The following is a 24,717-nucleotide window of genomic DNA, read 5'->3' on the forward strand; positions in this document are numbered from 1 at the left end:
GACAAAAAAAGAAAAGAGCTATCAAACCATGAAAATACATGGAAAAAACTTACATGCATATAGCTAAATGAAAGAAGCCAGTTGGCAAAGCTTCTCCACTGTATGATTTCAATATGACAGGCTTGAGAAGGCAAAACTGTAGCAACAATAAAGGATCAATGGATAGATACTAGAGGTCTGTTAGGAAGGAATGATGAACAAGTGGAAAGCAGAGGCTTTTTAGGGCAGTGAGCCTATTCTCTATGATGCTGACAGTGAACACACCTCATTATGCATTTGTCAAGACCCACAGAATGCACAACAGAGTGAACCCTAATGTGGACTACGGACTTTAGGTAATTATAATATAGATATTGGATCATCAACTGGAACACATGTACCATACTAATGCAAGTTATTAATAACAGGAATGTGCATGCGTGTGAGAGGGGGGAGAAAGGAGGGTTGGGGAAAAGGAGTATATGGGGAATCCATTCTTTTGGCATAGTTTTCCTGTAAATTCTCTAGAAAGCCTTTAAAAAAATAGCTAGGGGAAGAAATACGCATAAAAGGATAAGATGAATTTGTGACTGCTTTTGCGATCTACCACAGCATCAAAGACCATCTGCCAAACCTCCGGATTCATCTCTTAATTCATCTCCCCAGGCTTCTGGTCAAATGGCTTAGCAACTCCCAACCCAGGCCCTGAATACAACTGCGTTTCTACACCCTGGTACATTTCCTGATGTTCTTCCCTTAGCTCGAGGGCTCCAAACTCCCCTTCTCTGTGTATTAAAGTTCTTTTCATTTCTTAACCAGATTCTCTTATTTTCTCCATAAATCTTGTTTGTATCCTTTAGTCAAAAATTATCCTCCTCCTCTTGTTTTCCAACAACATCCTGCTAGTGCCTTATTATTGATCCTGGTTGGCCTTATGTTATGCTGTTGTTGTATGTTTTTGAATCTGTTCCCCTTGAGGGCCAGTTCTTTATCTTAATTTTGATTCAATTATAACACTAAGCACAGTGCAAGGCATGTAAGTGGGACCAAGTGACTGTTAATTGGAAACAGTAATTTAAAACGTAGAAGAGAAGTGATAATTTAGTCACAAAAGTCTTGTTTTCTTGGTTTTCCAAAGCAGTTTGGATTTCCTGGTCCTCTTTCACTGCTAATGACCCAAATTACATTTTACTTGTAAAATAGAGAGAATGATATGGAGAGACAGTGTATGTTATTAAATTACACAAACAATAATAATAGGAAGTGATTTCATGTAAAGTATGTAGTGGAAAGGGAAATCGGATCTATTGAATATAAAAAATATCACATTTAACTTAGGGGCTGTGGTGAAGGAAAATACATATAAATTATTAGCTATTAGAGCTAGCAGATTCCTATTGTAATTGACAATGCTAACACTATAAACACAGTTTCATGAGAATAAATTTGGAGTCAATGCTATACCATTTGGGGGTATATTTTTCTTTATTACCTTGACAATCAGAAACAGTGGGGAGTTGAGTTGCTGATTTTAATTGATAAGCAGATTGCTTTTGCCAACTATTGAGCTCTAATGGCCAAGGTCTGCTCATTTTTTCAACATCATTTCTGTGCAATTGAAATAAAATGATCAATTATTCTTTTAAACACAGCATCTGTGTTTCGAGGGCAAGTTAAGAACGGATGTAAAAATTGATTTTGTGGATGAGTCTCAGAGGGGTACTGGCTCTTTCCCTTCAGGAAAGTTCCCATCTTTGAGCAGAAGGCAGCTGCTAGAATTAGGGCACACGTGGCAGATATGTGCAGGTTTAGTACACAACCTATGGAGCAGTTTAAACTGGTAACAACTGACATAAGTGAGAGCTAATCTAATGCCACATTAGCTGAGAAAAACAAGTGACCTAAAGAGAGCAATAACTACTCAGTGTTACATACCTAGAAGGGAAAGAAGGCCATGACCCTAACAATACACAGCCTCTCCCGCTGCCACTATGAGGGACATGTGGGGTAGGGACAAGAACCAAGGAGGGAGAATCTCCATTGATGGGAAACTTTATCTTCTTCAAAATTCAGTAACAGCTTCACATAATCCCCTGGGCTTTGTAATATACACTTATTAATACAAATGTTTGTAGGGATGTGCTTAGTGATAGAACATGGTGCTTACAGATGTATGTATTCTATTATATCTGTATGCATATCTGTATTATGTACATCTGTATATCAGTTCAGTTGCTCAGTCGTGTCTGACTCTTTGCAACCCCATGGACTGCAGCATGCCAGGCTTCCCTGTTCATCACCAACTCCAGGAGCTTACTCAGACTCATCCCCATTGAGTCAGTGATGCCATCCAGCCATCTCATCTTCTGCCATCCCCTTCTCCTCCTGCCTTCAATCATTCCCAGCATCAGGGTCTTTTCAAATGTCAGTTCTTCACATCAGGTGGCCAAAGTATTGGAGTTTCAGCTTCAACATCAGGCCTTCCAATGAATATTCAAGACTGATTTCCTTTAGGATGGACTGGTTGGATCTCCCTGCTGTCCAAGGAACTCTCAAGAGTCTTCTCCAACACCACAGTTCAAAAGCATAAATTCTTTGGAGTTCAGCTGTCTTTATAGTTCAACTCTCACATCCATACATGATTACTGGATAAACCATAGCTTTGACTAGATGGACCTTTGTTGGCAAAGTAATGTCTCTGCTTTCAAATATGCTGTCTAGGTTGGTCACAACTTTTCTTTCAAGGAGCAAGCATCTTTTAATTTCATGGCTGCAGTCACCATCTGCAGTGATTCTGGAGCCCAAGAAAATAAAGTCTGTCATTGTTTCCACTGTTTCCCCATCTATTTGCCATGAAGTGATGGGACCAGATGCCATGATCTCAGTTTTCTGAATGTTGAGTATTAGCCAATTTTTTCACTCTCCTGTTTCACCTTCATCAAGAGGCTCTTTAGTTCTTCACTTTCTGCCATAAGAGTGGTGTCACTGGATATCTGAAGTTATTGCTATTTCTCCTAGCAATCTTGATTCCAGCTTGTGTTTCATCCAGTCCAGCAATTCTCATGATGTACTCTGCATATAAGTTAAATAAGCAGGGTGACAATATACAGCCGTGACGTACTCCTTTTCCAATTTGGAACCAGTCTGTTGTTCCATGTCTAGTTCTAACTGTTGCTTCTTGACCTGCATACAGATTTCTCAGGAAGCAGGTCAGGTTGTCTGGTGTTCCCATCTCTTGAAGAATTTTCCACAGCTTGTTGTGATCCACACAGTCAAAGGCTTTGGCATAGTCAGTAAACAGAAGTAGATGTTTTTCTATACATACACACATACATACATAAATGCATGCATATCCATATACATACATAAACGTATGTATATCTGTACTTTAGAAAATGTATGTATATCTGTATGTATTCTATTAGTTAGAAAATAGTATAAAATTAGAAAAAAAAAGAGAAAGGATCTGTAATCAAAAAAAAAAAAAAAGAAAATAGTATTCATAAATGTATGTATTCTAAAGTGTATACCTAGGATCAAGATAACACCAGAAGAAATAATCTGTAGAAGAAAGAAAGAATCTTTCTTCTACATATAGCCCAGAATGTAGAGGGAAAAAATGAGCAAGACTATGATATGCATAAACCCAACTCAGTTAATACTCTACATGACATCCAAGACATGCCTAGTTCGAAAAGCTCCACCAATTCACTGACATCCCCAATTTTGATTAAAAAGATACCCTCCTGTTGTTTCATTTTCAGTGATGGAGCCTATAGTTCATATGATCCATTCCTCTGCTGTGAACACCAGCCCAGGCAGCTATCTGTATCCCTACCCAACCCAACACACACACACACATCGCACTCCAACCTCAAGGGAGGAAAGACAAAATTCTTCATTTACCAAAACCATAAAAGCATTTAATTCATTTAGTTGTTTTGACTAGTAACTGAGCCAAATTTTATAAAATTCCTTGTACATGGCAATCTCATAAAAACTGCTGTTACTGTTACTACTGTTGCTGCTACTGTCTGATTCCAAGGCAACACATAATCTAGGCATTAACCGTTATGCATAATGAGTTCATTGTGATATAATGTAAAGTGCTGAACCTGGAATCACATTCAAGAGAGTTGGCTTATTTACTCTACCTCCCTGAATCTCCACTTCTCCCTCTGTAAAATGGAGCAGTAGCATTTACCTCAGGATTGTTGTAAGGAATTGATGTACAATAATTAGGAAGTGGCTGGTGATGGATAAATGTCAGTATCTTCTGCGATCTTCTTCTAAACCCTGCCTGTGAGTGTCTCCACTCGAGATAAGAGGTCGCAGCACTTGAATCAGTGGGTTGTACACCTGCCATCCCTTCCTACTCTGAGTGATGGATGAAAACCTGTTATCTCTTTCTAAGCAGCAGCTGCTGTTGACTGCCACACAAGTGTTCCTGGAACATGTTGTGAGCAGACAGTGACGCATTATGGCCCACAGTCAGCTGACCATTTCTCTGGAGGAGTGAAAAACCCAAATATGGTATGTGAACCAGTGCAGTCAACCTATTCAGAATTTGGACCTGGATGGGTACAAGAGTGATCGCATCCTTAACTACCCCATTTCCAGCAACACTGCATGCTTAAGAAGCACTTAAAAGCCCATTCATTGTAATTGTGCATTTAAAATGCCCCAGTTTTTATGTTTATCTCTAAAGCCAATTATGTTCCTAAATTTGTTTTGCAAGTTTTCTCCCAGGAAATTTCCAGTCATTCTCCAGATTTAAGCTATTGTATGACTTTTTATCTCTTTCCACCATTCTTATCTATTCTACTGGCCACCAAGAAGTTTGTAAAGAAATTCAAGATGAATATTAACATGAATCCTGTACTAGCACTTCTTCAGAGAGGCAGAGTAATCTGGGAGGCAAGCAGGATACAGGATACTGATCGTCTCTCTGTAGGGGATCTGTATCAGTCAAGCCTCGCTTCTCTCAATTATGAAAGAGAGAAGAATGCATTCTGGTAAAGAATGGTTGAAGCTTAAGTGAACACACGAAAGGGAAATGCCTAGCACATAGCTGATGCTCAACTTTTCTATGGGTCTTCCTTCTCTACACACAGATTTGCTCAGTCTATCCTTGATTCCCCTTGTTAAAAACTTACTCTGAGCCTCTTGCCTATTTTAACTCAGCCCTGTCACAACTTCAGAGAAGCAATTTGTGAGCACGTAGCTGCAGAAATACCCCAACTGTGTAATTTCAGAGCTCCCGTGCTTGGTGGCGGGGATGGGAAGGATGGAGCCTTCCTGGGAAGAAGCAGTGACACTGTGGCTCCACCCGCTATGAGACCACAGGCGGCCTGACAGACAGGCACGTTTTCCAGGTGCCCACTGGGCTCAAAGCACCTGATTAGGCTCAGTGAGGGCAGACAAAGGAAAGAGATGATGGACCTCCTGCCTGGCTGCTCCTTCCACCAACTGCTCAGAAGCCTGAGAGAAGCCAGGGAGTCAAGGTTAGCTGGAAGATGTCATACCACAATGTACTCTACTCAAGCAGAGCTCATTTTGAGCTGGCAAGTATTGTTAGCACAGAAAATATTCACTCCTGGAGTAAGGAAGCTGGAAGTTAACCAGATTCAGAGCACTCAGGGGGCCTTGTAAATCACAGAGCTGCTGAACAACCTGAAAACTCCACTGAGAACAATGAGAGTATGTATTCCAGTCACAAAGGAGCATAGAAGCTTTTTGTAAACCCAGTGAAGGTAGATGCTGTGCGATTGCTTAACAGAGAGGACAAAATCTAGGACAGCAGCTACAACAAAGCCACAGAGAAGCCACAGTCCTGGTGTCTTTATTTTTACTCAGTACTTAAGTTTTTGGATCTGTCATTTGTGAATATTGCCTGATCAAAATGAAAACCTCCTGTGTGAACAGAGAAGGGCTGGGGAGGGCAGAGGCTAGTTTATCTCTGCAGTGGATCCGTCCCTCTGCCTTGCCTGAGGAGCTTGGAAGAGCAGACTGTTCCAGCTGGAGATAATGGGGAGCATGATCGCCCCACTGTCTCAATTATTTCTGAAATGCAAAAGTGCAAGGGCAGATTTGTATTTAGGAAAAACCCAAGCCTTCCCACACAGTTGTGGGCTTTGTTCTCCCAGTTTTCTTCTCAGAGTTCCACTCTCTCTGGGAGAACTAGATTCTCGCAGAAACTGAACCAAACTGGGAAGATTAATCCAGGTGGGTTACATGCCAGTTTTTCAACAAATCTTTGAAGGTGGATGTGTAACAGACATTTCTAATTATTTATAATGACACTTCTATTACTGTGGCTCTTTTCTCCTAAGGACTTAGATTTCAGCATGCTCTAGGGTACTGCTATTCATCACAGGTTATTTGTTTAAAAATTGAAGTAAGGGGGATATGCAATAGGCAATCTAAAATCACATTTTATTCATCTTTCCATTATTAACATTTTTATATTACCAAGAGTGACTACTTTCTTGTGTCAATTATATTTTTTAAAGACAAATTTCAAAGTTGTAACTTAAAAGATTTAAAGTCAAAGTCAACAATAAACTTCAGTATAGGAGAAAGAACTTCAGATTTGAGATATAACACTAGGTTTAGTTTAACTGTATCACTTTAGAAAATGTTATTTACCCTTTCCAGCCCCAGTGTCGTTAGGTATAAAACAAGGATGAAAGTGTCTATGAAAATGAAAATGTTGTGGTTATTAGAGTTGAATTGTAGCTATAAGAGTTGAATGTGATCAATTAAATACACAAAAGCTACCAGGTGAAACAGTTTATGACAGTGTTTTCTTGGGTAGCGGTTCACGTTCACAGACGGAAGGATAGCTTTAAACAGAGGTCCCATATTTGAGGACCATGGATAAAGTTTCAAAGATGGAGTTCCCCAGGAAGTCCACAAATACCCTGAAAACAATGAGCAAAACTTCTGGGCACCTGTGTATGTTAGGACTCTGAGTTGCAAGTGACAGAAACTGAACCCATATCAACTTACCCAGACAAGAAAGTACAGGTAGAAGCCTGAGGAACTTGGAACAGGTGGAACCAGGGCTTGGAATACAGCCAAGTTGCTTGCCCCACTTGGTAGCTGTTTCTTTCTCAAATGGGCATTATTTGTAAGCAGATAGGGTGTCGGGGGGTCCTAGAGAAAGAGAACCAGGCATGGTTTTCTTTACATAAGAGAAACTATTTTGGCCTTAACCATTTTGTGATCTAAGCCTAGCTAGAATGCTTGCTCTTGAGCAGGTCTCAGTAACTGATGTTCTTAAGGAAATGCAGAAACAAAGGAAAAGTAGTCAAGAAACAGTCATTCAAAATACAACAGAAAAAAAAAAAAATACAACAGAGTCCTGGTTCCTTCTCCAAGGTATACACAACAATCTGATACAAATCTGAGTTCTACAGGAACTAGGTCCCCCCACCCAGGTGGAGGATGGAATGATGATGTTGATCCTCCAAACTTCAATCAACTAAAGCTTGGACTCTGGCAACCTTTGCCCCAATTCTATAATGAATTCTGCTCTGCTCAAGCCCCTTCAAGTACACACATACCCTTTTGTCAAGGGTTCCTTCATTTTGGTGTTGGGGAGACACTACTTTGTGAACGATCCCTCGCATTCTTCATACTTGCTGCAAGTAATAATAAATCCCTCCTCCCGATCTCTGGGTTGGTTGCGTATTTCAGCAAACCTAGTTTTTGCATAACATATTCACTTTTACACAGCTGACCAGCTCCTCAAAAACATGTTGAGGGGCATGGATTCAGACTATCACTCACCCATACTCGAGAGGAACTGGTTCTCTCTCTTCCCAAGAGGTCTCAGGAGACGACTCCTTGTAAAGAGACTTCTGTCATTTTAGAACATCACTGTGACCAGGAGGCAGAGTATTGAAGATGCTAATGAGTACCACCTGCATGATGCAGAGTAGGAAAAAGGAAAGCATTTCCCAGGAGAAAAGGAGATTGCGTATGCGGAGAGAAAGTTCACATAAATGGACTATTTTGTGGGAATTCTTTATCAGATTTTCAAATGTTTACATTCACCATAGAGGAACCACACATATCTACAGATTTGAAAATTAAAAGGGTATTTCCTCTTGTGGAAATGTCTTAAGGCAGATATTTCTTAAAGAAACCTAATGTTCTGTGATACATAAAAAGTTTTCACTTAAGTTTAGTTCTGTGATTAAAAAATTAAGTTACTCACTAAAACTTTCACATAAATTAATATTCCAATTGACATGCAAAGAAGACTACAATTAAATTCTCAGTCAGCATCTTAGGTTCCATAAAATGGCTAATATCTGTAAATAGACATCCGTTAACTTCAACAAATATTTGAATACTTCTTATGCATAAGATTTTGAGCTTAGATAATGTCAAAATATAGTTGATCATTTTGAGGAAACATCCTTAACATTTGTGATGATTAATTTTACTTGTCGACTTAACTAGGCTATGGTGTCCAATCGCTTGTCAAACACCAATCTTGACGTCGCTTTGAAGGTACATTTTAGACGTGATGAACACTGCAATCAGTAGACCCAGGAACGCAGATTAGTCTCTATACTGTGCACAACTCACCTAAACAGCTGAAGCCCTTAAAAGCAAAAACGGGTTTCTCAAAAAAGGAGTTTGGCCTCAAAACTGCAGCATAAAAACCTCACCTAAGTTTCCAGCCAGCAGATTCCCAGCTTTCAGATTTTGGACTGAATACTGCAACACTAACCCTACCTTGAATTTCCAGCCTGCTGTACAGATTTCAAGACTCGCAAGCCCCACCATCATGTGAACCAATTCCTTAAGGCAAATCTCTTTCTTTCTCCTACTGGCTTTGTTTCTCTAGACTCTGGCTAATACAAGATCCCTAAAATATAAAGAGTATCAAAAATTGAGCCGAAAACCCAAAAATTAAATCAGCAGAAGAAGCAGACCTTCTGCAAGGTCACCTACCTTGACGTGGACTTCGATCACCGGCTTGAAAACATCCCACCAGCAGCGCAAGCAGCGGGGACAGAGCGGCGGGCGGAAGAGACCTTTGCAAGAAGCCTGCTCTGGGCCAACGCGGCTGCGTGAGGCTGAAACCCAGGCGCCGCCCACGAAAAGCCTGAGATGGTAAAGATGCATGTGTGGGTCATGATCGTCCTGCCTGAGATGGTGGTTAGCGTGGGATGGGGTGGGTGGGCTACAATTGCAAGAGCTTCAACCAGGTGCAAATCAAGCCTGATGGGCCCCCACCTGAGCATGTTCTCAGTCACCTATAGGGCCTCTGAAGCTCTTGGGGGGCGGGTGGGGGGGAGTGGACCACCCACTCCAGTGCTCAAGTAGCCTACTCTGCCAATAAAGGCACAGAATTCTCAAAAAAAAAAAAAAAAAAAAAAAAGACAGTTCTGTGACTGTTTCATGTAAAAAGAAATACCAAAGACACTTAATGTTTTTCAAGATTAGGGAAAGCACATTAACAGTAAATTAAAATATCTATATTACATATCAGAATGACAAAAAAAGAAATAGTTTCAATTTGTACTAGTAAACAAATGAACTCTGTTATTGGTAACCACACAGAGATAATTTTTTTAACCTGTGGTCACTTAATTATATTAAGGTAGTTAAAGAGACTTTCAGTGTGAGAAAACAGAGAAAAGATATGCAAAGTAAAACAAGTTAAATGTAAAACTGCTAGCTTAAATTTGAATTGGAAACTCATTTTTCTCTTAAAAAACAAGCACATTTCTTGACTCTGTTCACAGAAAACACCTAATAGCAACGAGAAGCTGTGTGGTTTGTGAATATAATTTCTACTAAAATATTCCAGGGCTCTTGATGAAATAAGTGTTTATAGCCAGACCTGGGGCAAGTGATGGGAACATGAACTTGAGACATCTTACTGTACAGGAAATAAGGAGTTTGTCTAGACCAATGTCCTCACATCAAAAGAAAACAGAAACCAAAATGTAAAGTGCTCTCTCCCTATTGGCCTAAAATGTGGAGCCCTATAATGGCACCCCACTCCAGTACTCTTGCCTGGAAAATCCCATGGATGGAGGAGCCTGGTGGGCCGCAGTCCATGTGGTCGCTAAGAGTCGGACAAGACTCAGCAACTTTGCTTTCACTTTTCACTTTCCTGCATTGGAGAAGGCAATGGCAGCCCACTCCAGTGTTCTTGCCTGGAGAATCTCAGGGATGGGGAAGCCTCGTGGGCTGCCATCTTTGGGGTCACACGGAATTGGACATGACTGAAGCAACTTAGCAGCAGCAGCAGCATACCAAGGTCACAGGTGTGGAGCCGTGGACCACAGTCACAGGAGAAAAATCTCTGGAACTTACCAAGCCCCATAGCAACTGTTGCCTTGAGCCTTGTGATCTAAACTGGCCAGGTCCCTGACCCCATGTTTGGTAAAAATACCCATGCTATTACCCACCCTGTAGCATCCTAACCAATCACCTAGTGCCACCTTTCTAGAAGGAATTTTCTCTGTCTCGAGGCTATAAAAATTGGCTACTAGCCTGTGAAATGGTTTTGCTCTCCCTTGAGCAGGCCTGCTGTTCTAACAGCATCTCCCACTCTAATAATTTTATTTTCCTCTCATTCTGCCTCGTGTTTGGAAATTCTTTTTCAACCTGCACACAGACCATGATGAATAGGACAATGTGAGCATCAAAATAATAATAATGCCAATGATAGATTGAAATGCATATGATATATAAAAATCCATTAGCTCATTAATATTCCTGAGGAAAAACTATTCCTTGGTTACCATTTGGAGTTCGTAAGACCCAATGTTGTTCCTCTAAAAACTGATGCAAGAAGAACCAGGCATCTATTCTTCCTTTCCTGTAGAAACTTTAGGGTAGGGTAACTAAGTAATTAATGTGTGTAGTTATTTATAGAAGACTCTCCTCTAATATCGGAGAAGGCAATGGTACCCCACTCCAGTACTCTTGCCTGGAAAATCCCATGGATGGAGGAGCCTGGTGGGCTGCAGTCCATGGGGTTGCTAAGAGTCAGACACAGCTGAGCAACTTCACTTTCACTTTTCCCTTTCATGAATTGAAGCAAATGGCAACCCACTCCAGTGTTCTTGCCTGGAGAATCCCAGGGACAGGGGAGCCTGGTGGGCTGCTGTCTATGGGATCACATAGAGCTGGACATGACTGAAGTGACTTAGCAGCAGCAGCAGCTCCTCTAACATATGCTGAAATAATGGTATAATTAGAAAATCACCATTTGCAACCTCCAGGTTATCAATGGAGCTGGAAAAAGGTCATCAATGTATGTTCAACCATTTGTTAAAGATTGATAGGGAAATTCATAAGAAATACTTTGAACCCCAAATCTAATAATCATTAAAAGTGTGACTACCACTTAACAAGTATTAGTGAGAATGTGGAAAAATTGCTACCCTTGTGCACTACTGGTTGACATGTATACAACTGCTGTGGAAAACAGTACAGCAGGTCCTCAAAAAATTAAAAATAGAATTCCGATATGGCCCAGCAATCCCACTTCTGAGTGTATATCTACCAAAATTGTAATCAGGGTCTTGAAGAGATATTTGGACACCTGTTTTCATAGCAGCACCATTCACAATAGCTAAAATGTGGGAGCAACCTAAGTGTCCACTGAAGGATGAATGGATGAGCAAAATATAGTATACACAAGCAATGGAATACTATTCATGCTTAACAAGGAAGGAAATCCTGAAAATACTACAAGATGGATGAACCTTGAGGTTATAATGCTAGGTGAAATAATCCAGTGACAAAAGACAAATATCCTGTGATTTCTCTTGTATGTGGTACTTCTGATAGTCAAAATCATAAAGACAGAAAGTGTAATGGTGGATGCTAGAGGCTGGGGAAAGGGAAAGTAGGTTGTTTTATAATACTTTTAGAGTTTCAATTTCATAAGATAAAAAGCTGTAGGGCTAGATAGTGTTGACAGTTGCATAACAATATAAATGAATATGATACTCCTGAACTGTACATTTAAAAGTGGTTATGCTGGTGCCTAGGTGGTGCAGTTTTAAAGAATTGCCTGCCAATGCAGGAGATGCAAGAGACTTGGCCTCAATCCTAGGGTTGGGAAGATACCCTAGAGTATGAAATGGCAACCCATCCCAGTTTTCTTGCCTGGAAAATTCCATGGACAGAGGAGCCTGGTGGGCCACAGTCCGTGGGGTCACAAAGAGTCAGACACGGCTGAGCAACTGAGCACAGCACAAAGTACAGCATGCAGGCACATTTGATGCTATGCATATTTACCACAATTTTTTAAAAACTGAGACTATTAGGCATGAACCTCCTGATGTGATACAAAAGGAACTACATATTACAACCTACAAGAGATGTTTGCCTAGATAATTGCAACTAAATCTACTCAAGCATCTGCATTTAACCACGTGTTTACAAGGAATGTATATGTATGTACTCAGTGCCTAAGTTATGTCAAACTCTTTGCGATCCCGTGGACTGTATCCCACCGGGCTCTTCTGTCCATGGCATTCTCCGGTCAAGAACACTGGAATGGGTTGCTGTGCCCTCCTTCAGGGGATTTTCCTGACCCACGGATCAAACCCACATCTGCATTGGCAGGCAGATTCTTTACTGCTGAGCCACTTGAGTTGAATTTGGAATGATAAGCAGATTGAAGTTTGATAGGAGAAGGGAGGGCTTAGAGGAAAGCATTGAAAGCAGGGACCATATCACAAGAATAAAGGAGGAGCAAGCTGTTCCTGCAGGAAATAATAGGCATTGAGCTGCATTCTGGAAGCCCTTGAGTGTAGACGTGAGAAGACACAAATAAATAAAAATAATGGCAATCACTCATGAGTGCTTTATAAGGGCAAGGCACTGGATTTTTTGTGCTCATTTATTTCTCAGCAATCTTGTATGAGAGGCATTGCTTTCATTGTTATACAGATGAAGAATCTGGGGCTTACAAAAGGATAAGTGATATCCTCAAGGACGTGTGTACTCACATGCTCAGTTGTGTCCAACTCTTTGTGACCCCCTGGACTGTAGCCTGCCACGCTCCTCTGTCTGTGAGATTTCCCAGGCAAGGATATTGGAGTGGGTTGCCATTTCCTACTCTAAGGTCCCCAAGGACACTCAACACTTACAAACAAAGACGATTTCAAAGGTTCAACATCATTGCTTTCTTGACAATAGAATAGGAAATTCTTGAAGAAAGTATTGCTTATACCTCTCTAGCTAAAATGCAAATCACTCTTTATGACTTTTCCCTGGATTATTTATCATATATTATATTTAATTGATTCAAATACCTTCAATTACAAGACTCAATGATTTCATGTACCAAGAAAAATGCTGTCAATTAGGGTAAAATACAATGTTTCATCATTTAGAATTTTTATTTGCTACCCATTGAAGGAATCTCTATGGTATTATTTAGACATTTATTTTGCATCACCTATCACTGTTATTATATATAAAATTAATGATATTAGCAAACTATGTTGGCTAAGGATTCCTAAAATTTCTTAGCATGCAATGTGGACTCTCCTACATTGCTTTTCAACTCAGTCAGCAAGGTCTATATTCTTCTATACATTTTCCTCTGTGCCATCAAGAGCCAAAATATACTTAAAGTCCACTGGTGTTGGGTACTTGTCTGTTTTGCCATAATATACAGATAGTCTACTTTTGAATTCCACTTAGAAGTTAATCCATTTTTTTTTTTTTTCATGTCCTTCCCACCTCCTCCTGCAAATGCCTTTATCCTATGAGGTAAAAGAGTGCTTCTGATTTTCCTCCAATATACTGAAATTTAATTCTGCAAGTTTCGATGCTATAAATTTTCATATTTTCTTGTAAAATGACATCTATGGCACAAATGCTGTGAGGCAAAATAAGGTGTCATTGGGTATAACTTGTATCTTGATTACAGAGGTGTTAAAATGTGAGAAAGAAAAATGAAGGCCTTTGCACTGCTAAATATGGTAGTGGAAAATAACATATTTGCTTAAACATTATGAGGTGTGGAGAGAGAACCAGCTGGGAGACTGCCTGGGTTAAATCCTCTCTTAAATTACTTACTGCAATGGCAACCCACTCCAGTACTCTTGCCTGGAAAATCCCATGGATGGAGGAGCCTGGTAGGCTGCAGTCCATGTGGTCGCTAAGAGTCGGACATGACTGAGTGACTTCAATTTCACTTTTGCTTTCATGCGTTGGAGAAGGAAATGGCAACCCACTCCAATGTTCTTGCCTGGAGAATCCCAGCGACAGGGGAGCCTGGTGGGCTGCCGTCTATGGGGTCGCACAGAGTCAGACACGACTGAAGCGACTTAGCAGCAGCAGCAGCAGCAGTGTTTCAGCAACAGCCTCCCTTTCTCCCTAATTTCTCCCTGTCTTTCCTTTCTTCCTTCCTGCACATATTTATTGAATGTCTGTCATGAACTAGACATTAGTATAGGTATTTGGAAGTCATTAGAAAAAAAAATAAGGATCACACCCTTATCCATTTTGATTTTAATCTTAAGGAAAAGAAACATCTGAAAATTGTAGAGAAAAATAAAGATACTTTAGATGAGTGGGCTATGCAAACAAGTCAACAATCAAAACAAAAACATTTTTTCCTACAGTCAATTTAAACTCTTCAGAAATTACTTTCTGATCTTTATATTAATCATTTGCATAATTATGTGAATAAATTACGTATGTGTGTGTATTACTCTTTAAAATTGAAATACATATGGAGCTATTTGTACAGAACATCATGTATTCGTCAAGGTGAAGAAGAAAGACTTCTGCCTAAAATGATGATCAGTGAAATGCAAAAAAGGCAGCAGCATGAAAATGAAACATAAATGAGGTTTATAAAATTATCTTGGATATATTTCTCTGTGGTGTTGTTTTCAGCCCAGATGATCCCCACCCCACACCTTTAGCACATGAGTTCTTGTTTAAATAAGATGTCTTTGGAGTTACTTTGCTGTTACTCATATGTGTTATGAATTTTATTTTTCCTCCCTTAAATCCATGGAGAATATGTATCCTCCCTAAATGCATTTAGTCATCTTGAACTTGAAATATTTCCTTGGATTCCTCATATAGGAACAAATCTATTATTTTGTACAGGGAATATTTTTTTTTCTTTTGCTTGATATCACAGGATAAATTTTCAGCAATTTAAATTTAAATGAATCAATGTGGTAACTTTGATTTGCCTCTGTTCCTTCACAGCCATATATAGTAGTTTGCATTAATCAAATTAATAATAAAGGGATTAGAATTCGAACGTTTACCTTTCGGGTTGGCGCGCGCTCTGGTGGCGGCACCTGCGGCAGAGGGGATAGAGACCAAAGCTAGACATGTCCGAGAGACGAACCCGGTCCGGAGGGGCCGTCCAGTGCCCCGGACCCAGCGCCCCAACTCCCACTCGGTCTCTGCGGAGGTCCCAGCGGAAATCAGGCTCTGATCTCCCAAACACCCTTGCGGAAGTCTGTCCTAAGGCGCCTCAGGAGGCTCCAGTCAGAAAACCCATCGTCTTGAAGAAGATCGTGGCCCATACTGTAGAGGTGAGGGCTGAGAGAGGAGTTGTAGGTGGAGAGCCAGGATCGGGAGTCGGCTGTGTGATCAACTCGTCTCCACAGATCCCATCCATTAACTCTCCTCGAAGAAGCCCCCGGATCGCTTCTTTATTGGAGAAAGAAAACAACCCTCCTAGCAAGAAGCTTACTAAGGAGGACCTCTTCCAGACCTGCAGTGTCCCTGTCACCGCCCCCTCCACTCCTGTGCTATGCCCCGTGAATGCTGAGTCCAACTCCTGGAAAGGAGACTTGGACGCCAGAGACTTGGAAATGTCAAAGAAGGTCAGGCGCTCGTACAGCCGCCTGGAGACTTTGGGCTCTGCGTCCACCTCCACCCCAGGCCGCCAGTCCTGCTTTGGCTTTGAGGGGCTGCTGGCAGCTGAAGACTTGGCTGGAGTCTCGCCAGTGGTGGATTCAAAGTTAGCTGAGGTCCCCAGGGTTTCTGTGAAGCCCTGGGCCCCAGACACAACTCTCCCTGGAATCTCCCCTCTGGTTGTGAAAGAGAAATGAAAGAAGAAAAAGGTGCCGGAGATCTTGAAATCGGAGCTGGATGAATGGGCCGCGGCCATGAATGCTGAGTTTGAAGCGGCTGAGCGCTTTGATCTCCTGGTTGAATGAGATGAAGTGGGGGTGTCCCTGGCCAGACTCTGCCCTCCTCCTGTTGTACATAGTTCCCTCTCCTTGTGGAAAAGACGCTTGGGGTCCCCTGCCCTGGTCTTGTTCCCCACGCATGTGCTGTTGCTGCACGTGGGGCCTGTCCTCTGGGGGTTGGTGCAGCGGCGGCAGCCATCCGAGCTTCCAGAAGGGGGACCTCCCTGGCTCAGCATCGCATTGGTGTCCCGTCTGTCGTCAGTGACCTACCATCCTCTCCCCCTACCTCCCAGAGTATCCCAGCCAATTTCCAGTCAGGCCACAGACTAGGGAGCAGGCATCACTGGCCCAGCCAGAGGAGGTTAAAGGGCTGGGGGTCGGGGGGAGAGAGGGCACCTCTCTGCTCCTATGGGGAAGTGCTGCTCTTCTGCACCAGCCCACCGGAGACAGGTGCGGGGGCCATGGCCAGCCTCTGGCTTTCTCTACTGAGTCATCTCTGCTGGGGCTTGGTTCCCCTCCTTGAGCCCATCTAGGTAGTGAAGCTTGGGTTTCCTCTTAGATTCTGTAGATGGTCCGGGAGCACTGAACCCATGGATTGGAGAAGTACTATCTGTGAGGAAGAATCTGGACCCTGGGCCTATAGAGTCTTTTTTGTAGGAGAGAGGGAGGCCTTGGTTGCGTCTCAGACGGTAAATGTCTACTACAAGGAAGCTGTATTTTATAGTTCTATGTGTTGCTGCTGAGATGTTGGGTTAAATGCAGGCTGATGGAGCAACGGCTGCTTGAGGTGAAGAAGGTGTCTCGAGAAAACGTAGAACCTGAGGCTCAGGGATTCTGGGGCGATGCCTGCAGTGGCCCGGGAAGGGGCCCATGGCTGAAGGCGCCTGCTCTTGTTACTCATACCTGTTTTTTACAAAGTGTACAGTCTACTCAGCTCTAGAAGAAAAACTTTGGGGTTGTATGGTCCTGGTGACCTTAGTGTTTTGTAAAGTTCTAGGAAGCTTTCCTCACGTGCCAGAAAGGGGCCAGGTTGAGAGCAGCTTTAACTTTCAGCTTCCTTAGCGTCCTCTCACACGAGGACCCTGCCTGAGGTAGGTACTAGGAGTTGAGCTCGGGGGAGGAAGGGGTCATCTCATTGTCTCTGGTGAGCCGCATGCCCCCTCCCTTGTTTCTCTTTTCTCAATGTTGGTAAAAGGTGAGCTTGCAATGGCTGCCCAACCACAGCTTCCGCTGTAGCCCAGGCCACTGTACCTTTTGATGATTATGGATTCATGGAAGTAGAAGCTAAGAGGAGTGCAGAGGGGCTAGTGGATAGCAGAGGACATCAGGGAAGATGAGTGTTTGCTTGGTTAGGGTCCCTTAAATGGCACAGGCCTGGTGGGTATCAATTAAGCTCTGCAAGGCTGAGGAGCCCTAGGCTACCTGTCCGGTGCTTCATGCTTTGTCACGCAAGCCCCTTTGCCAGGGTGAACCCAGACGCCCTTGAAGTGGACTGTACCTGGAGAGTTGTCCTCGCTGACTGGCAGGACAACTCCTGGGAAATGTCTTTGTCCTGAAAGCCGGAAGTCACCAGATGATGTTCAGTTGATGTTGTTACTACAGACTTTTCTCTGTCCCTGAAAAACTAAGAATAGAGTTGAAGAGAAAACTGGGACTTCTTTTCAAAATTAAAACAAACAAACAAAAAAAAAAAATAATAAAGGGATTAAAATGCTAACTTCTAAGGGAAGGATGTGTCAGTGGTATTAAATGTTGAACTTGGAATGATTGTTCTTGCATGTTAATTATTAGCTGCCTGAGATACAGAAGAAATTCAAGGAAATGATACTCTAACCATATGTTACCTTAATTTAGGAAAAGTTCCTTTAAAGGATGAACTGCATTGCACTGGGCTTTCTAATCTGACCACACACTAATTTAGATCAATGACCTCTAGTCCTTTAAGTCCACTGTCATTGGCAGTCATTGGGAGGCTTTTGTAAAGCTGTTTACAAAGTTACATATCAGGACACAACAAAAGATGCATTTGTTTACTAAATCGAATTTGTAATTGTGTGCAATAGAAAGGTCATCTCATTAGTTGTAGTGGTGAACAGATAATTTGTGGCATCCTGTTTTTGGTGTGTGGGTAGACTTGAGAAAGAGGAGAAAGTGGAAGGAACAGTAAGCAAGAAAGGGTCACAAATGTGGTTTTTATCAACTGCTTAATTTCTTTCAGCAGCCTAACTGCTGCCACTTAATGGATTCCACAACACAGATGACCATTTTTCCTTCGTTAAGCCTAGGTATACAAATAATAATGGGGCTAAATCAGCAATTGTTTGGTTGCTGTAGTGTCCATTCAATGACTTTCAGTCTAAAGAACCAGACATCCCAGAAGAAAAGAGCCTTCTTTTTGAGTCCCCTATCCCTGGATGGAAACTTGGACAGGACTCATGACTTTTTGGCTCACTGAGAGCTAATAGACAGTTCTGTAATTACTTGAAATCACAAAACATAGTCTCATTTCAGCAAGGAAGAATGTTCAGTCCAAGATATTAATCAACAATTTGACAACTCAATCTTCATTGTGAAGGAAGGCTTTTCATTTTCTATTTTGCTCTGACTAAAGCTTGAGCACAGAAGTGTAGTGTGACTGCTTTTTCCCCATTACCACCACACACTTGCTTTGTATCTGGAGCTTTGACTTTTGGGACTTGGAGCATGGGGAAGGAGGAGGGAAAAGCCTAGAGAGGTAGGAAGTTTATTTATTGATGGTTTCAAGGTCTCTGGCCTTGGAGGATATTTAAAGCTATCTCTTCTAATTATTCAATATTCTCCCCCTCCAATATAGCACAGTAGGTCACAGACACAATAGACTAAGCTACAAAATTCTCCAAGCCAGGCTTTAGCAGTACGTGAACCATGAACTTCCAGATGATCAAGCTGGTTTTAGAAAAGGCACAGGAACCAGAGATCAAATTGTGAACATCCGCTGGATCACCGAAAAAGCAAGAGAGTTCCAGAAAAACATCTATTTCTGCTTTATTGACTATGCCAAAGCTTTTGACTGTGTAGATCACAGTAAACTGTGGAAAATTCTGAAAGAGATGGTACAAGACCACCTGACCTGCCTCTTGAGAAACCTATATGCAGGTCAGGAAGCAACAGTTAGAACTGGACATGGAACAACAGACTGGTTCCAAATAAGAAAAAGAGTACGTCAAGGCTGTATATTGTCACTCTGCTTATTTAACTTATATGCAGAGTACATCATGAGAAATACTGGGCTGCAAGAAGCACAGGCTGGAATCAAGATTGCCAGGAGAAATATCAATAACCTCAGATATGCAGATGACACCACCCTTATGGCAGAAAGTGAAGAGGAACTAAAAAGCCTCTTGATGAAAGTAAAAGTGGAAAGTGAAAAAGTTGGCTTAAAGCTCAATATTCAGAAAACTAAGATCATGGCATCTGGTCCCATCACTTCATGGTAAATAGATGGGGAAACAGTGGAAACAGTGTCAGACTTTATATTTTGGGGCTCCAAAATCACTGCAGATGGTGACTGCAGCCACAAAATTAAAAGACGCTTACTCCTTGGAAGGAAAGTTATGACCAACCTAGATAGCATATTGAAAAGCAGAGATATTACTTTGCCAACAAAGGCCCATCTAGTCAAGGCTATGGTTTTTTCAGTGATCATGTATGGATGTGAGAGTTGGACTGTGAAGAAAGCTGAGTGCCGAAGAATTGATGTTTTTGAACTGTGTTGTTGGAGAAGACTCTTGAGAGTCCCTTGGACTGCAAGGAGATCCAACCAGTCCATTCTAAAGCAGATCAGTCCTGGGTGTTCATTGGAAGGACTGATACTGAAGCTGAAGCTCCAATACTTTGACCACCTGATGCGAAGAGTTGACTCATTGGAAAAGACCCTGATGCTGGGAGGGATTGGGGACAGAAGGAGAAGGGGACAACAGAGGATGAGATGGCTGGATGGCATCACTGACTAGATGGACGTGAGTCTGAGTTAACTCCAGGAGTTGGTGATGGACAGGGAGGCCTGGCATGCTGTGATTCATGGGGTCGCAAAGAGTCGGACACAACTGAGCGACTGAACTGAACTGACCTGAAGCTACAAAGGAAGCAAGTAACTAAATGATTGAATTAGAAGAGGTGATGTCACCCCAAACAACACTCTATCAGTCTTAGTTGTACTGGGTCATGTGCGTCCATATTGCTACAAACTGCAGTAGACTAGAACAGAGTAAGGTGAACGTACATCCATCCAGTGTCTCCTGTTCAGCTGGTCCTGTGGTCCTTTTGCTTATGTCAGACCTTGACAGGGCCATTGAGCGTGCTGACAGTGGCACAGATCGACTTTAAGCTAGAATGAGGACCCTTCCATGGGTGTTTTCCAAGGTCTTGTTTTCCAAGACCATTTCCAAGGATAACTACAAACAGATAGGCCAGAATTTGCCCAGGAGCTAATCTATTAGACCACATAGCACCAGCACATCAGCAGTTCTCAGAGACTTTGTCTTTCTAATGCAGAAAAAGATACTGTTCATGGTTTTGATATTTTAAAAAAATACCTATTTTTTTTGCTTACTGCCTCCATCTTTGTAATCTACACTCTGTTTTACCGGGTTTCCCTGCTCTGCCAAAAGCTCCAATTTGCATTCAGTAGTGCACACAGAGTCATTTTCTCCTTAACATTTGTATTTTATTCTTTAAAAGGCAATAGTCTCTGATGTAATCACCATTCTTGCCATTTTACAGATGAGATAAGTGAGGCTCAGGACTTTGAGTCTTGCGCTCCAGGCCTCACTGCTAAATAAGTTACAGATCCCTATTCATTTGGGAGTCCATTCAAAGACTGCAATTTTTTCATTAAACCAATAAGTACCTCTGTCTCTCAAGAATAATCTGTGCCATTTGGGGAACACAAGAAATAAAGTACCCTTCTCTCCCTTCATACCATCGTCACCATTACTTTATCTCGGAGGTAGTGGAGAGTTGGGTCTGCAGGATCTGCAAAAGTTGCAAGAGAATTCAGTGAGGATGTATGCATGTGTGAAAGTGAAGTTGCTTAGTCATGCCCGACTCTTTGCGACCCCATGGATAGTAGCCTGCACCAAGCTCCTCCGTCCATGGGATTTTCAAGGCAAGAGTACTGGAGTGGGTTGCCATTTCCTTCTTCAGGGAATCTTCCCAACCCAGGGATTGAACCCAGGTCTCTCACATTGTAGACAGACGCTTTACCATCTGAGCCACCAGGGAAGTCTGTACGCATGTGTATGTCTGTTTAATAACGCCATCCCAATTATTTGCTATTTAAATAGCCCTATTCATATTTTCCTCTGCTTACATTGAACCTTCCTGCTGAGAACTTTTATGTCTTTAAAACTTGGTGCCTGAAATGTGAAAACACAGGAAAAGGTTAATGAAAGCATAGAGAAAACTTTCCTGATATCTTTTGGGTTGTTGCCTGTGCTCTTTTAGATTCATGTTCTGACTTAGTGTCTGAATACCTGAGTGCTTGCTGATTTGTATGATTGTCCTAATGACCAATGACATGAATTACTGAAAACGTAATTAGGCCTTTTGAGCTAAGAATATTTTTTAAGAGACTCTGACATTTGGTGAGAAATGTGGTGTCAGCGGAATATCTAGCCTGAATATAATTTCTAATTTGGGAAAAGTATTGGCATGTAATTATATGAGCATATAGAGAGAGCAATTATATGAACCTGTCTTGAATGCTGAACTTTGGAACAATGAGAAGGGATGAGTGTGGGCCAGAGCCAGACAGAACACATAATGTGCCCAGTCTGCCCAGAAGCTTGTATATACACTTACAACTTATATACTTAAGATTGCTGGATAGCTACTTGGCATTGCTCCAGATAATTCTATGTGTTGATGCCAAAGTGCATTTAATACCACACAGAAGAGTTGGAGGTCCTGGTGGGAGAACATTGATCCCAGAAAGGTCAGAGAAGAGGGAAGCATTTCAGAAGCGCAAAAATCTAATCATTGGGGTTTTAATGAAATGTCTCTGATTTTTAGAGGAGAAATCCTTTTGATATTAATCTGACCTCAGAAGTCAACCAGGAACTTATTTGCCTCTGCAGAGGTGTGCCAGTTATTTACTGTCATATAACAATAGTCTCAAAACTCAGTAGCTTGAAACAACCCTCTATTATTATAACGCTCATGTCTGTGGGTCATCTGACAGCTGATGTGGCCTGGGCTCAGGTGATCTTGGCTGAGCTTGCTCACATGACTGTGGCTGGTGAGGAGCTCTGATCTAGCTGAGGCTTGTCTGAGGCACTTGACCTGGTACAGCTATGGTCCAAAGGTCCTCAGCCTCCTACTGGCATTAACAGGCTTGTCTTGGCTCATCCTTCTCATGGTGATGACAAGAAGGCAAGAAGAAATGTTGTAGGCCCCTTGAGGCCTAGGTCCAGAATAAGAAAATGGCTACTGGTCACTTCTACACAATTTTATGGGTCAAAGCAAATCATATGGCTGAGTCTAGAGTCAAGGGGTGGGAAAATATGCTCCACCTTTTTCTAGGAAGAACTACAGTCACATGCAAAGAGTATGAAGACAAGTTAGGGAAAATAATTGTGGTAACTAATGTAACAGATAGACCATAGAAGAAACAGGAATGCTGCTTGCAAAAGCATTTAATTTTAGGAAACATCTTCTGAAACATACAAAGAGAGGAATGGAAGGAAAGGACTTATCCTATGGTAGAGCTGTGGTGTGTCTTCTTCTAAGAAGAAATGTGAGCCAAGGAGAAAATCAAAGGTTGTGGAAGCTTTGTGACATGCTTCATATCACCAAGTCATCTTTTAGCAAAAGATCAGTTAACTGCAATTCCAAATACATGTGCTTTAAATCTGGGAACACGAACTGATTTGGAGAATCAAATCATAACTGAACAGTTCCCTGTGCACCTCTAAGTTCCCCGACCTCTGCTGCTCTGTTCTGCTCTTTCATTTCTAAATTGGAATGTAAATTATTTTGGTAAAGCCCATTTGACTTTGCTTCCAACCACATCATTTCTCCATTGGATCAAAAGCCTGGAAAAAACATTTTAAAGAAGAAACTGAGAAGTTGATTTCCACCCTCAGCTATACACATCCATATACTACTTCCGCTGGTTAAGAATGGGGAATAATGGAGCTAGCCTGACAAGAACTGTCTTACTGGCAGTTTTTCTTAGGTACAATGCCAACAGTCACTGGGTAATGATACTGAGGGGGTTAATGTAAATTTCATTCCATCAACAATACAGCATAAAAACCACAGCATTACTATTTATAAATCTAAACAACCCTTTGGATGGAACACTAATTCCATATATTGCTATTGTCATCAGGACAACAAAAAATATAATGAGTCCAGTTGCTGTCTGAGGAGGCCTTACAAATAGCTGTGAAAAGAAGAGAAGCAAAAAGCAAAGTAGAAAAGGAAAGATATACCCTTTTGAATTCAGAGTTCCAAAGAATAGCAAAGAGAGATAAGAAAGCTTTCCTCAGTGATCAGTGTAAAGAAATAGAGGAAAACAATAGAATGGGAAAGACTAGAGATCTCTTCAAGAAAATTAGAGATACCAAGGGAAGATTTCATGCAAAGATGGGCTCAATAAAGGACAGAAATGGTATGGACCTAACAGAAGCAGAAGATATTAAGAAGAGGTGGCAAGAACACACAGAAGAACTATACAAAAAAGATCTCCATGACCCAGATAATCACGACGGTGTGATCACTCACCTAGAGCCAGACATCCTGGAATGTGAAGTCAAGTGGGCCTTAGGAAGCATCACTACGAACAAAGTTAGTGGAGGTGATGGAATTCCAGTTGAGCTTCTTCAAATCCTAAAAGATGATGCTGTGAAAGTGCTGCACTCAATATGCCAGCAAATATGGAAAACTCAGCACAGGCCACAAGACTGGAAAAGGTCAGTTTTCATTCCAATCCCGAAGAAAGGCAATGCCCAGGAATGCTCAAACTACCACACAATTGTGCTCATCTCACACACTAGCACAGTAATGCTCAAAATTCTCCAAGCCAGGCTTCAACAGTACATGAATGGCGAAATTCCAGATGTTCAAGCTGGTTTTAGAAAAGGCAGAGGAACCAGAGATCAAATTGCCAACATTTGCTGGATCATCAAAAAAACAAGAGAGTTTCAGAAAACATCTGTCTACTTTATTGACTATGCCAAAGCCTTTGACTGTGTGGATTACCACAAACTGTGGAAAATTCTTCAAAAGATGGAATATCAGACCACCTGACCTGCCTCTTGAGAAATCTGTATGCGGGTCAGGAAACAAAAGTTAGAATTGGACATGGAACAACAGACTTGGTTCCAAATTAGAAATGGAGTATGTCAAGGTTGTATATTGTCACCCTGCTTATTTAATTATATGCATGGTACATCATGAGAAACACTGGGGTGGATGAAGCACAAGCTAGAATCAAGATTGCCAGAAGAAATATCAATAACCTCAGATATGCAGAAGACACTTCCCTTATGACAGAAAGTGAAGAAGAACTAAAAAGCCTCCTGGTGAAAGT

At 41.6% G+C, this 24,717-nt stretch overlaps 1 protein-coding gene and 1 pseudogene across 30 annotated transcripts in view; one reads left to right on the plus strand and one right to left on the minus strand.

The window, feature by feature from the left end:
- LOC147380062 (uncharacterized) overlaps window positions 1–10,338 on the minus strand; it is an 85,021-nt gene extending 74,683 nt beyond the window's left edge. For 8 of the 29 annotated variants that reach the window (XR_015134522.1, XR_015134506.1, XR_015134492.1 and 5 more), the window contains exons 1-2: window positions 8,950–9,234; window positions 6,991–7,137 (exon numbers count right to left, since the gene is read on the minus strand). Coding sequence is in view for 6 of the 29 variants with exons in the window: in XM_086321035.1 (XP_086177161.1) it covers window positions 6,037–6,042; window positions 6,991–7,137; window positions 8,950–9,123 (327 nt within the window). In the remaining 23 variants the exon portion in view is untranslated. Of the gene's footprint in view, window positions 1–5,843; window positions 6,043–6,990; window positions 7,138–7,773; window positions 7,908–8,448; window positions 8,597–8,730; window positions 8,864–8,949; window positions 9,255–10,323 lie in introns of those variants that run through there. The other 21 variants (XR_015134569.1, XR_015134583.1, XR_015134549.1 and 18 more) reach the window with 21 other exon arrangements.
- A 4,917-nt stretch (window positions 10,339–15,255) lies between these two features.
- Window positions 15,256–17,843, plus strand: LOC147380063 (sororin pseudogene; annotated as a pseudogene). The gene has a single exon (XR_015134462.1). The product of XR_015134462.1 is annotated as a sororin pseudogene (transcript).
- The last annotated feature ends 6,874 nt before the right edge of the window (window positions 17,844–24,717 follow it).

The sequence above is a fragment of the Bos grunniens genome, chromosome 1, assembly GCF_055505025.1.
Source record: "Bos grunniens cultivar Pamir isolate PY7600 chromosome 1, Bosgru_T2T1.0, whole genome shotgun sequence".
NCBI lineage: Eukaryota > Metazoa > Chordata > Mammalia > Artiodactyla > Bovidae > Bos > Bos grunniens.